Source organism: Larus michahellis, chromosome 2 (assembly GCF_964199755.1).
Source record: "Larus michahellis chromosome 2, bLarMic1.1, whole genome shotgun sequence".
Lineage (NCBI taxonomy): Eukaryota > Metazoa > Chordata > Aves > Charadriiformes > Laridae > Larus > Larus michahellis.
In genome coordinates this window covers 68,766,950-68,781,467 of record NC_133897.1, presented here as the reverse complement: position 1 = coordinate 68,781,467, position 14,518 = coordinate 68,766,950, and the positions used below count along the sequence as shown (strand labels likewise).

At 53.1% G+C, this 14,518-nt stretch overlaps 1 protein-coding gene and 1 long non-coding RNA gene across 2 annotated transcripts; one reads left to right on the top strand and one right to left on the bottom strand.

The window, feature by feature from the left end:
• LOC141738300 (uncharacterized) lies at window positions 1-3,390 on the bottom strand. Its single transcript, XR_012585363.1, has 3 exons — window positions 3,268-3,390; window positions 2,403-2,457; window positions 1-137 (listed from the first exon to the last, which is right to left on the bottom strand). It is a non-coding gene; the product is annotated as an uncharacterized LOC141738300 (long non-coding RNA).
• Window positions 3,391-9,262: 5,872 nt separating this feature from the next.
• On the top strand, window positions 9,263-14,191 carry LOC141738299 (tektin-3-like). The gene is made up of 7 exons (XM_074573508.1): window positions 9,263-9,841; window positions 10,347-10,430; window positions 10,656-10,726; window positions 10,976-11,119; window positions 11,636-11,858; window positions 12,719-12,873; window positions 13,975-14,191. Exons 1-7 carry the CDS (start codon window positions 9,263-9,265, stop codon window positions 14,189-14,191), a joined length of 1,473 nt encoding a protein of 490 aa, XP_074429609.1.
• Window positions 14,192-14,518: the final 327 nt, after the last annotated feature.

The window sequence follows — 14,518 nt, the reverse complement described above, 5'->3', positions numbered from 1 at the left end:
AATCCAAGTCACTCTCCAGGAAAACGTGCCATACATGGGCTTGTGGGGTGTCTGCTGAGGTCTTCTGATGAGACCTGCCTCTTTTGGGGCTTGCAAAGCTGCCGGTGCTCTCCGACGAACGACAAACTCCCACAAGGCTGAAAATCAAGACACAAGAACAAAACAGTTCATTGCCACAAGGTACACACTTCCCTGGTCAAAAGGCAGTACACAAAAGGGCAACTGCATTTCCGTGGCCAGCCTGGACCCAGTCACCACACTGTTCCTCTTGCTCTGGTTCCCTTCTAGATGACTTTCAAAAAACACTCCTCTCTATTCCACTCCTCATGGACAACCTTTCAAGAGAGAGGAACAGGAAATCCACAGCAGCATTTTCTTACGGCACAAGAGCACAGGAACTCCTGAGCAACTACTGTCTGAAGAAACAGAAGCAGCTGCAATTCTAAACTTCAGTCCTCGGAGACAAAATCTGCTCTCCTGGGTTTGTGAGCACAAGGAGCAAGAAAGACATGCAGAGCAACAATCACAGCAAGCCTCTCGCTTTGTTCATCGACAAACTCCATCCTTAGGCACAGTCAGAAATGATCAGCCTATTTGGATCACGTGCCTGGCCTCAAAAAAAAAACGTTTCTCCTCCAGACGCACACAAACTGAGCAAATAGAACCATCGGTAATGGTGCTGAGAGGGAGAGAGATTAGGACAGGGAGTTCCAAAGGGAGCACGGGGCAGCTTAACCTGCACAGGGACTGCCACTTCCCATCACACAAAGACCTTTGAAAAGCAGCATTTCCCTGGCACTTTCACCTTAAAAACGCTACATGCACATGAACACGTGCCTCCAGGAAGAGATTTCAGCCAAACATACATTTCCACCTCCCAGGTTTTCCCAGCAAGTTTAATGTTTCCACCATGTGAAGGATTGCAAAACAAGTTTTCCATAGAGCAGAGCAATCAAGAAACAAGAACTTCCTCCCACACCAATCACAAGCTTGTCGCCATCCTTAGTTGGTGAAACTGTGACCCAAGCACACTCGGACAAAGCACAAAAAACTTTCCTCATTTCACAAGGGCAAGGAAGTAGAATCGCTCTCACCTCAAAGGTACTCAAGGGCAATTTGTATCCATGCATGGTTACACATACATATCTGTAACATATGGTTACACAGACATTACCCACCTTTTTTCTCTTGGATTTCAAGGAAAAAGTAAAATGGGATGGAAGCTGGCTTGCTTTCTAACATCTAGAGGGATGGACGGAATGGAGCCCAGGGAGACAGGCAGTTGGGGCAGAGCAGCCTGCGCAGGGAATCCTCCCAGTTTCACTTGGGCACAGCAAGGCTCTTGGAAAAACACACAGACACCTGCCCCTTTGACAAGCCTCACTTTGCCCTAAGACACTGCACACAAACAAGAAACTGCACTCTTCAAACTGCTCCAACAACCAGTCCCAAAACTCCTCGTCCCTCCTCACATCCTTCCCTGCCCCAGCAGGGAGTAAAACCCAATTAAAAGCCCAGGAAAGCGAAAAAAAAACAACAAGAGAAAAAAATTTAAAAAACAATTTTAAAATTATTTCTGCTCTCTTGAGTTTAGATCTAGCCAAAGTTAGTCTGCAGGAAGCCCTGCAAATTGCTAACTTATGTTTCTACATAGAACACGTACAATAGCAGCAGAAAGAATTCAATGGACTTGTGGATGCCTGCTGTGCCATACACTAATCGAAGAACGTCTCAGGGAGTACATTTGTCGTCCTTGCTCTCATAAGATCACCCACGGAATTCCCAATTCAGAGCACATCCTAACACTAACTCAAGAAGTGACAACTTTTTTCTCTAAGCCTATTTCCGTAGACTCCAATTCACTTCTCACTCACAACAGTGGACTTTAGGAAGACCTTCGCAGATGTCAATGAAGTACATAAAACTACTTGGAGAAAACAAACAGACAATTAGCATCTGAGAAAGATGTACAAAGGGCTATTTGCTCCTGTTTCTAATGAGAGAAGGAACAGAAAGGAAACTTCTCAGAACAAGTCACAGAAACATGCCCAGAAATATTGCTGTCAACAGAAGAAGACAGGAACAGACTTTGACAGATCTTCTCCAACAGCAAGAGAATATGTTTATCTATCTAAGAATTGCTTGCTCAAGGGAAAATAATCCGTGCTAACAAAAGCAGGCAAAAGCATTGAGCTGGGGGGCTTTTTTCATTTTTATGTGCTCAAGAGATGTCTACCTGAGAACGGGCTTTGTTTCCTCAGTCATTTCTCTTTGCCTTGACGTGAAAGCGACAAGTTCTTTGACAAATGGACCCAAACACCCTCCCATCCTCCACCCCCAGAGGAGCTACCTCTCAAGTACCATTTCCCCCTCGCATTAAGGGCTGTTTGGGAATAACTTACCGGCACAAGGCGAGCTGGCGCCGGGCAATGCCTGCAGCAATCCAAACCGTGCCGCCTGCAGCAAGGGAGGAGAAAGGAGCGGGGGAGAAGGCAAAACCCCGGCAAAGCAGAGGCTGTCACCCACCGCAGCAGCAGGCCCAGCGGAGCCGCGCTGCCTCCGGAGAAAAGCCGCTCCCGCCCCGGCCCCGACGCTCCCGCACCAGCTGCCCCAGAGGACGCCGCTGCCGGCGGCTCCGGGCCGGGCCGGGCGGGGGGTGTCCGGGGGCCGCGTTCCCCCTTCGGCCCCGCAGCCCAGGGCCGGCGCCTTCCCCCGCCTCTGCCCATGGCCGCCGGCTGCCTGAGGGGGTGTCCGCTCCCCCGGCACCCTCGGGCGGTCCGTGCCTGCGGAGGGCCCGGCCGGCGGGCGGCTGGGCTCCCCCGAGGGGCGGCCGAGAGCCGGGGGGGGCCGGCGCTCCCCGGCGGTGGCTGACAGGGGCGGGAAGCCGCCGACGAGCTGCCCCGGAGCAGCGCCGGCCCCCGGCAGCGGCCGCTGGCGCGGCAAGGGCAGCGGGGGCTGCAGCCCCGACGGCCGCCCCAGCCGGCTGGTGGCCCCGCAAGCCCGCCCGGCAGCCCGAGGCCTGCGGAGAAGGAGGAGGGCTCGCTGGGCAGCGCTCTGGGCCTGGCGGAGAGCAGGCGAGGGCCGGGCTCGGCAGCGGCCTGCCCGGGGGCCGCCGCCCTCACAGGCCTTCGGGCGGGGAAGGTGCTGCCCGGGCGGGGGCTGCACAGGCCGCGCCGCCCCTCCCGAGCCTCCGCCTGTGGCCGCAGACAGGCCTCTGCTTTGTTCAGAACAGTATGCTCACTAAAATGTTGCTTGTTTCTTACCCACCTTCTGACTGTGTGAGAAAATAGCTAATTCCTGACCTTCTGACTGTGTGAGAAAACAGTTGGTCGCTGAGCTGATGTTACAGACAGTGATAATGAGGAGACAAACAGAAGTAGCACGTCACCCAGGATGGGATAACAAGAAGTCGTTAATCACTTCAAGGCTCTTTTATGCATCACGTATGTACTCCTGTACCCATTAGGACAGAGCCGTGGCTACTTCAAGGAACATCCTTAGCATCCTCAAGAAGTTGGCAAACTTACAGTAGACTTTTACTGTCCTGAGACGACTCAATACCTCAAAAGGATAATGTGAGGAAGGGTCTCCTTACCCAAACGACCACCGAGAAGCTCACGCTTGCGCAGAAGTGTTTTGCCGACACAGCAAAATTTCACACACATGTGCAAAAAGATGACTATGTAAGCCTAGGTGGCTTATGTATTAGGCAGGCGGAATTCTGAGACTATTTTGTGTATAAATAATGGGTGAATATCCCCGGTAAGGTGTGCTAGATTTGTGGGTTTTCCCCCTGGCACCCAACATGGAACAAAGCACTATCTCCTCTAAACTACTTTTGGTTTCGAGAGCTTTTATTTCAGGTAACAATTCCCTGACTGCGCTTCACCCCCCTCCATCTCCCAGGACTGATGCAAAGCGATTGTGCCTTGGGCTGTAGTTGTGTGAGGCAAAGGTCAGGGAGAAGCCGTGGGATTTTGGGGAAAAGTGAGAGGCTGGCACATCAATCACTGTTGGGGACGCAGGTGACAATCCCAGCTGTCGCCGGCTCAAACCCCAAACCAAAATGGCCCGTAGGTGCCTTTTGGAGCACACCTTGGGGAAGGTTCAGTGTGCAGAGACCCCAGCGACTTTCCGCCTCTTGCCTGTTAGTCTGAGCACCATTCCTCTCCCCAAAACATGCCAGAATTAACCTTTTTCTGAAGGCTGCTCAGGATACAGTCAGAAAAGGCCTTTTGCTGCAACAGCCTGGACATATTTGCCACTTGCAGGGGAAGAAACCCATCTCTTCTACCCCGCTTTTTCATTTTCATTAGCAGGCACCGCGGACTCCATCTGGAGTGGTCTAAGTGGACCACAGTGGTTCAAGGATATAAATCAGGTGGAACATGAGAGAGAGGTGCCTGCCAGCAGACTTGGTGTTCTAGTAGAGTTCCAAGCAGCAGGATGGTGGTGCTTCCAGGTGCTGCACGGGGCTGTGGAGGAGCCGGCACAAACACTGGAGCTTCTCCAAGCTTGGGAAAAGGACACAAGCTCTTTGGGGCCCTCTTGGCAGAGAAAGGGGGAGCCCCAGATGATCTCCCGTGGCTGCCCATCTCCAAAGCTGGCTCTTTCTCCTTGACAGTCTGCTCAGCCTCCTCTCCCTCTCCCTCTCCTCCAATTTTGGTGCCCAACCCCCCCGCCCTCCTCCAGCCAGTCCCAGCCTCTGCTCTGGCAGCCGGGGGCTCAGTCATGGCCATAACCATCTTTTTCCACTGGCCATGTGCAGAGCTCAAAGCAGCCCAGGCCTCACCTCCAGACTCCTTGGCCCTCCATGCTTTATGGACAACTCATCATTTTCACCAGAATGCAGGAAGCCCAGGAAAACCCGGGAAAGTCTCCTGTGTTTCCTGGCCAGATGGAGCCTGCTGTAGATCAGGTCTTGTAGCCTCTTTGAAGCCCTCAAGTAGCCCTGGGCCAGACGGGAGCCTGCGCTGCCTGTGAGCATCCTTGTCCTTTGGCATGACAGCACGGGACGCACCACACACAGCTTAATTTTCTTTTAATCCTCCATCAATTCCTGTGACTTCTGGAAATGATTCCGCGATTGACTAGACACTGGATCCCTTTCGGGCAGGTACGGTGTTGACAGGAGAGAGAGGAATATTCAAAAGCGGCGTAAAACTGCTGCGACTGGGCAAGGTTGTGGGTCCGTGTAGACTCATGACGGCTGCTGTAAAAGACCTGGATCTGGGTATTTTCAGACGGGCAGGTTACGATCCAGAGGAATGCTGGATTAACAGACAGCCAGAATGTAGAGCTGCGACAGAAAGATGGACAGCTTTTGGCAGGATATTTTTGTACTTGGGTATCTGAATGTATCTCCTGAAATTGCAGTTTAGTCGACTAGGCAAACCTGGGTGACGTGTGGGAAATTGCCCCCCTGCTTAACATCAGCCTCACGGTTTCACCCTGGTTTTCCTTTTCTGATTCTGAGCTAAAATTCTCAAGGCTTTGGGACAAACTGTGTCTCAGGTGTCCGTCAGAACTGGATATGCCCCAGCACAACCAGGAATGGCAGTTTTGTAGTTTTAGTAAATTTGCGGTGCTTGGAGTTGTAGTCACAATTAGGGAACCCAGTTTAATCACTTGAAGAAGTGGAGATGATGGAAATAGCCTACTTACTTTGGTGTGGTACCCAGAGCACGAGGGATTTGGGGACCACTTACTACTGCATGCAGTTGATAACTTCTTGCTTGAGGGTCACTGAGCGTGTGAATTTGCCTGTTTTACCCAGGCCAGTTCTCCTCGACTTTGTAGCTTTTAGGTACGTCATGAGTCCTTCACCTGAAAAGCTGCTCCGGATGCTCTGGTGGGACCAAAGCTTCATCCATTTTGGTGTCCCCTGCTGTCTCTCTGCATCAGGGTGCTCATGGGTGCTTGCCCTGGAAGTCCTGCTCTGTGTGCTCTGCAGAGCACCCGTGGGCCATTTACAATATTATCTAACGATTATTGCTGGATTTAGCAACTACTTCAAAAAGGGTGTGGTTGCTGCAACAATTAGTGGTGTCCCTGGTCATGCAGTGATTCACCTCAACACAGTTGGCTCCGGGCAGGGAGCGAGAGCGGGCGTAGATGGAGCTGGGAGCGTGCAAGGAGCAGAGAGCAGGGCTGGTCCGAGGGGGTGCGCGTGTCCTGTGGAGGGGCAGAGGTCGGCTTGCTTTAATTGCAATTATTTTCTCTGGTTTAGCTATAGAAAAGCAATGTGTGTGCTGAACTTTTCATTTCGGTTTGATGAAGTTGATTCTTCACCTGGCTAAAGGAAGACATGTCTTTTAAAGTGAAATCAATTGTGTGTCTACACGAAAGAGTTGGAGTTCCCTTTAATGCCAGATGTTTGGCAGCAGAGGCATGGCTTTCTCATGGAGGCCAGCTCCATGTGAGCGTGTGCACAGAGCGCAGGAGATGGGAAAAGGTGAGGAAGCCGAGAAAGGCAATGAGAAGACAGATGTATGCGCTGAGTATTTGATGAGCCATCCACAGGGCTCACAGTTAATCTAACGCGGTAAGGTGAAGCAAATGCAAACATTTCCTCTGGATACGGTGGGCCACAGAGGTGCTCACGGCAGAGCTGGTGGGTGTTTTCCCAAATTGGAGAGAAACCCCCTTAGGCTAGCCAGAGCGGATGCCCGAGGGCTGTACTGGGTTGCCCACTGATGGCACCGGGGGTTGTCCAGGGTGGGATCAAGTTGCCCAGGAAGGGCACTAGGTTGCCCAGAGTGTGCACTGAGTTGCCCATGGGTGGCACTAGGTTGCCCACTGAGGGCATTGAGTTCATAGGATCACAGAACATCTCAAGGAGAAGGAGAACCATAAGGATCATCGCATCCACATCCCTGCTCCTTGCAGGACTACCTAAAAGTGAATCATATGACTAAGAAGGTTGTCCAGCCGCTCGACAGTTGCCGAACAGCTGCACCTGGCTGCCCAGGGACTGCACCAGGTTGCCCAGCGAGGGCCAATAGGTTGTCCAGGGCAGGAACAAAGATGCCATGTGAGGGTATTTTCTGGCCCAGGTGTGGCCCCGGCTTGCCCATCAAGAGCACCGGCTTGCCCAGTGGCTGCATCCGGTTGCCATAGCGGCTGCAGGGAGTTGCCCAGACAGAACCCAGTTACTGAGCACCCTGTGCCCCTGGCAACGCTGCCCTGGTTCTGTGTCACGGACGGCACTGGGGATGCTGCAGTGTCTGGCAGTGCTGCCACCGAATCCGAGAGCACCACAGTGAGTAGCAGCCCCCGCCAGGCACCCACAAGCCTCTGGAGGCTCAGGGTGAGTATGTACTTTGGCTGGGAGGGGAGGACTGAAAAAGTAAGCATTTCTCCTAATGCTCCCCAGTACCTCTTCTGTTGCCCAGATGTACCCAAAGTAGGTGGTCGGGGGCTCCCATCGTGTGTCCCATCGTTCAGGGGTGGCAGAAAGTGTCACCCTGGGATGGCTTATCCCCAGGGGGATGCAGGGGCTTTTACTTCAGCTGGAAATGCAGGGAAAGGTGACTGTGGTCCATTCCCAAGGGGTTTTCCTCTCTTTCCTAAACAAAAGGGAACTGGCACTCACAGTGGTTTTTGTTGGGCCTGAGCACAGACATTTCTCCCTCTGTTCTGCCAAACTGGTTCGCAGGGTCGTGATTGTGAAAGCTTTTTAGCTTTCCTTGGAGGGTGAGAGTTTCCCGCTGCCTGTCCCACAGCCTCTTCGTCCAGGCTGGATCCTGGGGCGAGACTCAGTGCCCGCGGCTCTGCTGCTGCTCTCAAGTCAGGCCCTGGGGCAGCCCATGCCAGCATGGCCAAAACTGGGCAAGGCTTGTAACTGGAGTCCTCAAAGTTCCGTGATTTCCCAGCTGCAGGCTGTGCACTTGTGCCCTCTGACTCATCCTGATTTTCCTGGGATTTGCCCTAACTAAAGGACCCGTTATTCTCCTGCATTCGCTGTTCATTTATTTAGTAGCTGCATTTGGAGACAGTGTTCTTCTGAATGCATCAAACCGTTATGGGCAGGTTTATTCCCTGCAAACACGCCATTTTTAAAGGAATGGAGTGGCTTTCATGCTGTTACGAATAGGATTGAGCACAAGTTTTATGTCCTACCCCACTCCCATCCAGGGATCTTATGTCCTAATCTTTCACTGGGGCTCTGAGCCAGGCTGGGGGCAGTGGGGATGGGATGGTGTTAGGAGAAGGGCACGTCCAGCTGGCTACGGCAGCCACAGGGACTTATTCCTGCCCGTGGGTGACACTTGCAACCTTACAAGAGCTTCCCACCGAGCATAACTTACCCTCCTGAGTGTTTGTCCTCACATTCGGTGTGTTAGGTGCAGTTGGTGGCCCTCTGCATCGTGTTTCTGATAACAACTGACTGATAACCTCAATCTGAAAAGAGCAATAGCACCCACAGTTCTTGGTATCAAAATCTTCACGTGTGGCCATTCCTCCTAGGGCTACTGCAAGGCTGGTGTTTACAAAGCCCTCTGAAAGGACTTGGTGGGATATCTCCTTTCCAAGCGCAGTGATTTTACATCAGGTGAGCCATGGACATTTTTCTTCTTTTGCAAGACAGAGATGGCTGTTCTTTTGAGGCTGAAATAGATTCCGGGGGAGGGGGCGGGGTGTGTGTGTGTGTGTGTGTGTGTTCAAATTTGGATATAGTCCTGCAGACTGCTCACTTGAGCATTTAATGCAAGTGAATATGGAGGGGATGAGGATGGAGTCCCTCACCCACAAATCGCGCTGGGCTGGTAGCAGCTGTGTGTCCAAAGGGGCGCAGCTCTCGGGGCTGGTAATGGCACTTTGAAAGAGAAAATGTCATGTGGAGTACTAGAAGATCAGCAGATACCAAACCCAGCCAAAAGAAGCAGATGAACAGCAGAGAATCAGCAGCTACAGTTTCACGGGACTGACAGACTGAAGGAAAATGAGGGCACAATATCTGTCACTCTCTTGAGCAGCCATGATTTGGTTTTCTCCCCATTTCAAGACCTGATGCTAGATATGAGCAACAAAGTCAGATCTTTCTCTAGATACAAATGCTTGGGACGCTGTCAGAAGGGATTTGCTTTCAAGAGTTTTAGGTCTGCACAGGCAATGTGTAGGTGCTGTGTGCATCGCTGTTTGTGTTGCAAGTTGCACTTGTTGCTGTAAGAAGGAAGGCAAGTGCAGGAGCTTACTGAGTGCGGTTGTCTTCTCTCTGCTCCTCTGTGCAGGACACGTACCTGAAGAGCAGCGTTCAAGAATGCAGCCTGGTCGATCTCCCTTAACGGCAACGTACACCCATCCACGATCAACACCTAGCAAGTTTCTGCCTGCCATCAGTGCCATGGCTTCAAGCTATAAGGCCCTTTTTCCTTACTACCCGCTGCCTCAGAGCTCCGGCCTCCCCTGGGTGCCCAGCACCTACTACAAACCAGCTGCCATCAACCCAACTTTGGCTCCCTTTTCCAAAAGTTCCCAGGGGATGACCGCCAGCAAGAAGCTTCCTGTCATTGCCAACAGAACAACCTTCATCACGCGGTACACCCCTGAGGACTGGCACAGGTCCAACCTGACCAACTACACAGAGTCAGAAACTTGCCAGCACAACGCGGAGCGTCTGAGAGTTGATACCTCCCGCATGATTCAGGATAAATATCAGCAGACAGAGAAAACACAAGGAGAAAGCACCAAGAACCTGGGATTTCGTACCAATGATATTGGATTTTGGAAATCGGAGCTCTGCCGTGAGCTGGGTGAGATGATCGGGGAGACCAACGCCCTCACGGACATGAAGAAAAGGCTGGAGAGAGCCTTGGCCGAGACGGAGGCCCCTCTCCAGGTAAGCACCCTGTGCAGTGGCCTGCAAGCTGTAGCCCACTGCTGAAACATCTGCAGCCACTCAGACGTCCAGTTAAGTTTCACTGCAGCTCCGTAACATCTAGAAAGCTTTTAGGAAGAGACCATTAGTTAGTGATCAACAAATCCCTTGCCATCTGCTGCATCTCCTATCAGCACATTCTGAGCCCATCAGAACCAAAAATTTTTATAAGCAGCTCATCCAAAATCCTGGTTTGCGAGACACAAGCTCAGGTCTTGCTACAAGGCTCTGGCGAGGTCAGCATCAAGGCTGACACAGGGCCCTGCATTCATCTGCGGTTGCACCAGGGACACGTGTGCTCCCTCATGTTGCTTTAACGCTGATGTTGCAGCTCGGCTGCTCATTGTCAGCTAAACCAGCTGCCCGGGGCACTTTTTTCTTCCCTTTTCTTCCCATCTTGAGATGGGGCCCGTCCCTCTAGAGAACCCTGCCCCAGCAGCCAACAGTCATGGCATGTCCCCAACAGGTCGCTCAGGAGTGCTTGCTTCAGCGGGAGAAGAGGATGGGCATTGACCTCGTCCATGATGACGTGGAGAAACAGCTCTTCAAAGTAAGCTTGGCAACTCAGATCATGTGTGAAAGCTATTTTTACGTAAACTGCCCCGAGGAGGCTTTGCAGCCTTGTTCCCTACCTGGCTCCTTACTGCTGGCGAGGTGCTCAACCCTTCCAACCCCCAAAACCTGCTGGGCCAGGGGACGGTGTTCCCCCACGCAGCAGCCTCTTAGTTGGTCTAATAAAAGAGATGACATCATTACATGTTTTGCCTTTGCCCAGGAAATCGATGTCATCAGGTCGTGCCAGGAGAGGATGCAGCAGTACCTGGATAAGACAAAAGCCCAGCTCGCGTAAGGAGAAGCTCCTTATCTCATGCCGTAGGGCCGCTGGGCCTTTGCAGTTGGGATGTGAACGCCCAGCAGACCCCGACCTCTACCCACACCCCGCAGCTGTAAAACCCACGCAGGCTCCATGGGAAGCGGGCGGTGATGCTCATGGGAGGACAGAGCTGCCCGGGCAGGAGCTGCGGGGAAGTGGAACGGGGAGGAAGCCGTTCTACCCGTACATCCCCACCGATGGCTGTTGTTTGCATGTTGAAGGTCCAACAGGGTGGCCCAGCACGAGCTGGAGAGAGACCTGGCCAACAAGCAGGCGGCCCACCGCATCGATGACAAGTGCCACCACCTGAGGAACACCTCCCACGGCATCAGCTACTACCGAGGGGTGGAGCGGGTCGATGCCACGTGAGTGCACGCCGGGTGGCACGCGAGCAGCAAGCTGTCCCGGGGATGCGCGGTGCCTTTCCCTGGCAGGGAGCTGCTGGTCCCCAGCCCACTGTAAAGGCAGGTCCATCCTGCCTGGAGACACCGGCTTCAGAGAGGCCATTTCTCTCTGCTCTATTATTATCATTATTATTATTATTATTGTTATTATTCTCATTCTTATTCTATTGTTGCTGTTCTTTTCCTTTCTGTTATTGTTCTTCTACTTAACTGTCTTTTATCTCCACACACAAGTTTTCCCTTCCCTTTCCCCTCCTATTCTGCTTCTTCTCCTTGGGTTTCTGGAGGAAAGGGGGAGAACTGCACAAGTGGCTGCATGGTCCTAGCTGCCGGCTGGGGTTAAAACACGACCTATGGTCAAAATAAAAGCGTAGATTAAAGCTACATTTGACCCACGCTGCTCCCTGGCAGGGTCCTTGCCTGCCCACGTCCAGCTTCAGCAGCACGGGCTTACCAGGGGCCTCTCCTTCCGCCCAGGATCTCGGTGCCGGAGTCCTGGGCCAAATTCACGGACGGCAACATCCTCCGCTCCCAGAGCGAACGGGCGGCCTCTGCCAAGCTGCGGGACAACACCAGGAACCTGCTGGAGGTGACGGCCAACGAGATGCGGTGCCAGTTCAACAGGGTGAACGTCGCCTTCACCAGCCGCATCACCGAGACAGCCGACGCCAAGAGCAAGATTCAGACCCACCTGGCCAAGGTAGCCTGAACCCCTCCCTTTGGGTGTGACACTGTCACTTCCCAGGGACACCTCCGAAGCAGGACCCTCCACGCAGACCTGGCCCAAGGAGAGGAACGGTGGCTGCAGGAAGCTGGTTATAGCATCATTTTCTGTTAGAAACCCCAAGTCCTGGGGACTTTCTTCTTGGAGCAGGAGGAGCTGGCACTGTGATTTCATCTCAAGGGATCCTGTCTTTTGCTAGCGCATCCTAGCTGACAGCCTGGCAGCACAGGGATTTCCAGCAGAAAAGGCCACTGCTGGTTGCATCTCCTGGGAGTTACTTCAGAAGCGCTGGCTGCCCTGCAGAGAGTCTTTGCTGGGCCTCTGCTGGGCTGCCTGCCGGGGGGTTCGCAGGCTTGCTTCTCCCCCAAGGACGTGCTTTCACTCTCAGTGCTCTGTGGTTGCTGCACGGGTATCCGTGTGCTTGCTCTGCCAAGCAGAGGAAGTGGAGAGCAGTGACGGACACTTGGCTCGGACCAGTGGGTCTCATGGAAAGCCTCCTGAAAAGTGCTCAACACTGTATTGATTCACTGAGCGGAGACTGGGCTGGCAGCGTTGCGGGCTGGTGCCACGTCCTTCAGTGAAAAATGAAAATTTTTCATGCATGAATAACCTTCCCTCTCTGAGTTGCTATTGATGGATGATCAGTTTCTGCAAGCAGTAGCTTTGGGAAGCTGGTAACTCACTGTGTCCATCACTGCTCCAACACCTCCTCTGACGTGACAGCAACAGCAAAGACAGGCTTGTTTTTTCTGCAGACAGACAGGAGAAAAAGGAAATTATGTTGTCACCTGAGAAGGTATTTTTTCATTCATCCGTGTGTTTCTTTTTTGCGGCAGACACTGCGGGAAATCTTCCAAATGGAGATGAACATAGAAGCCATCAAAAAAGCCATGAGGGACCAAGGACCTCCGTTCAAAGTGGCTCAGACCCGGCTGGAAGAGCGCACACGGAGACCAAACATGGAGCTGTGCCGGGACACTGCCCAACTCCGGTAAGGCAGGAGCACGGGACCGGCAGGGTCCTTGAGGAGTCCCGGGTAGTAGCGCTCAGGAACATCACTGGATGACAAAACTAGTCATGGGATGTTTTTCCTAAATAGTCCTTCCAGAAGGGCTCTGCTCTAATCAAAAGGAATGAGCAGGTATCCCAGCCTTTGGGTGCTGGGAGAGCTCTGCACCCACAAAGGAGGCTGTACACCATGGCTGGGAGCAGCCTGATGCCACCCCGTGAGGGGCTGGATTTTTCCCACTTGGATAAGCCTCATCTTCTCTCCTGCCTGCTTCCCAGCAGTTGGATGTACTCAGTTTTTTAGGATAAGCCTTTACTCTCCAAGAGGCTTGCACTGAGAGCACTTGAGAGCACAAGAAGAGCACTTCCTTTTGGGGAACCTCCAGGAAGGGTGCACCCTCTGGAGAAGGAGTAAGGGCTGTCCTCACCTCCCCTGGGGACAAACCCTTTCAAGGACATTGTGAGCTCTGTGGGATTGCACCCCGAGGGGCTGTGGAGGAGCAGGCTGCCCTGAGTGCCCAGCAGCACCCCCTGTGAGGCACCCCAAACTTCACACCTCCTCCGGGGAGCCTGCTGGGCAAGACTCCAGATGGAGCCTTTTAGAAGCAAGTGAAACCCAGCCCCAGAGCCTGTTTAGCATCTCGCACACCGTTGTTTTCTCGATCCTCCGCTTGTTTCCCATTCAATTTTTGCCTCTCCCAGCTGTTTCGCTGTGTGTGCATCCGTGGGTGTGGGCAGGACCCCTGCACAGGGAAATCCAGGAGGGGGACCCAACAAACCTGCAAAACCAAAGGGGAACAGGACACCACAGCTGCTCATCCCTCTTCTCGGTGGCACGAGCTGCTCTGGGAGACGTGCCTGCGCATTGCCAAAGCCTTCGCGCAGACTTAGCCATGCCTCCCCGCTGAGGTCTGGAGGAGCTCTGCCCTCAGCTTTCCCATGCATCTGCCAGAAACGGGGGGTCCGAGTTAGTCTGAGCGTGCTGAAGGGGGAAATCCTGTGCCCAAGGTGCCCTTCAGCAGGGCCAGGCTCGAAACCACCCACGTGATGGGACCATTAATCAGGGTTCCTTGCTGTTTTCCAGCCTTGTCAACGAGGTCCATGAAATCAATGAGACAGTCCAGAGCCTTCAGCAGCAGCTGAGAGACACCGAGGACACCCTGCAAATGCTGGCTCGTGCCAAGTCGATCTTGCAGCATGACCTGGCCGTCAAAGCCAACTCGCTCTTCATCGACCAGGAGAAGTGCATGGGAATGCGCAAGACCTTTCCCAGCACTGCGCGGCTGCTGGGTTCTGTTTAGGCTGGGCTCAGCCAAACTCATGTTCTCTGTTGCGGGAGGGATCCCCAGTGTTGATAAGATGCTTTGAAAATCCATGATTAGATTTTCACTTCCTGATGAAAGCCCCGAGTAGAAATTAAACGCTCATTTGGTGTGTTAAAATTTGTGGTTAAATGGCAGTACTCCAGGTGGGGTCTCACGAGAGCAGAGTAGAGGGGGAGAATCACCTCTCTCGACCTGCTGGCCACGCTTCTTTTGATGCAGCCCAGGATGCGATTGGCCTTCTGGGCTGCAAGTGCACATCGTTGGCTCATGTTCAGCTTTTCATCAACCAACACCCCCAAGTCC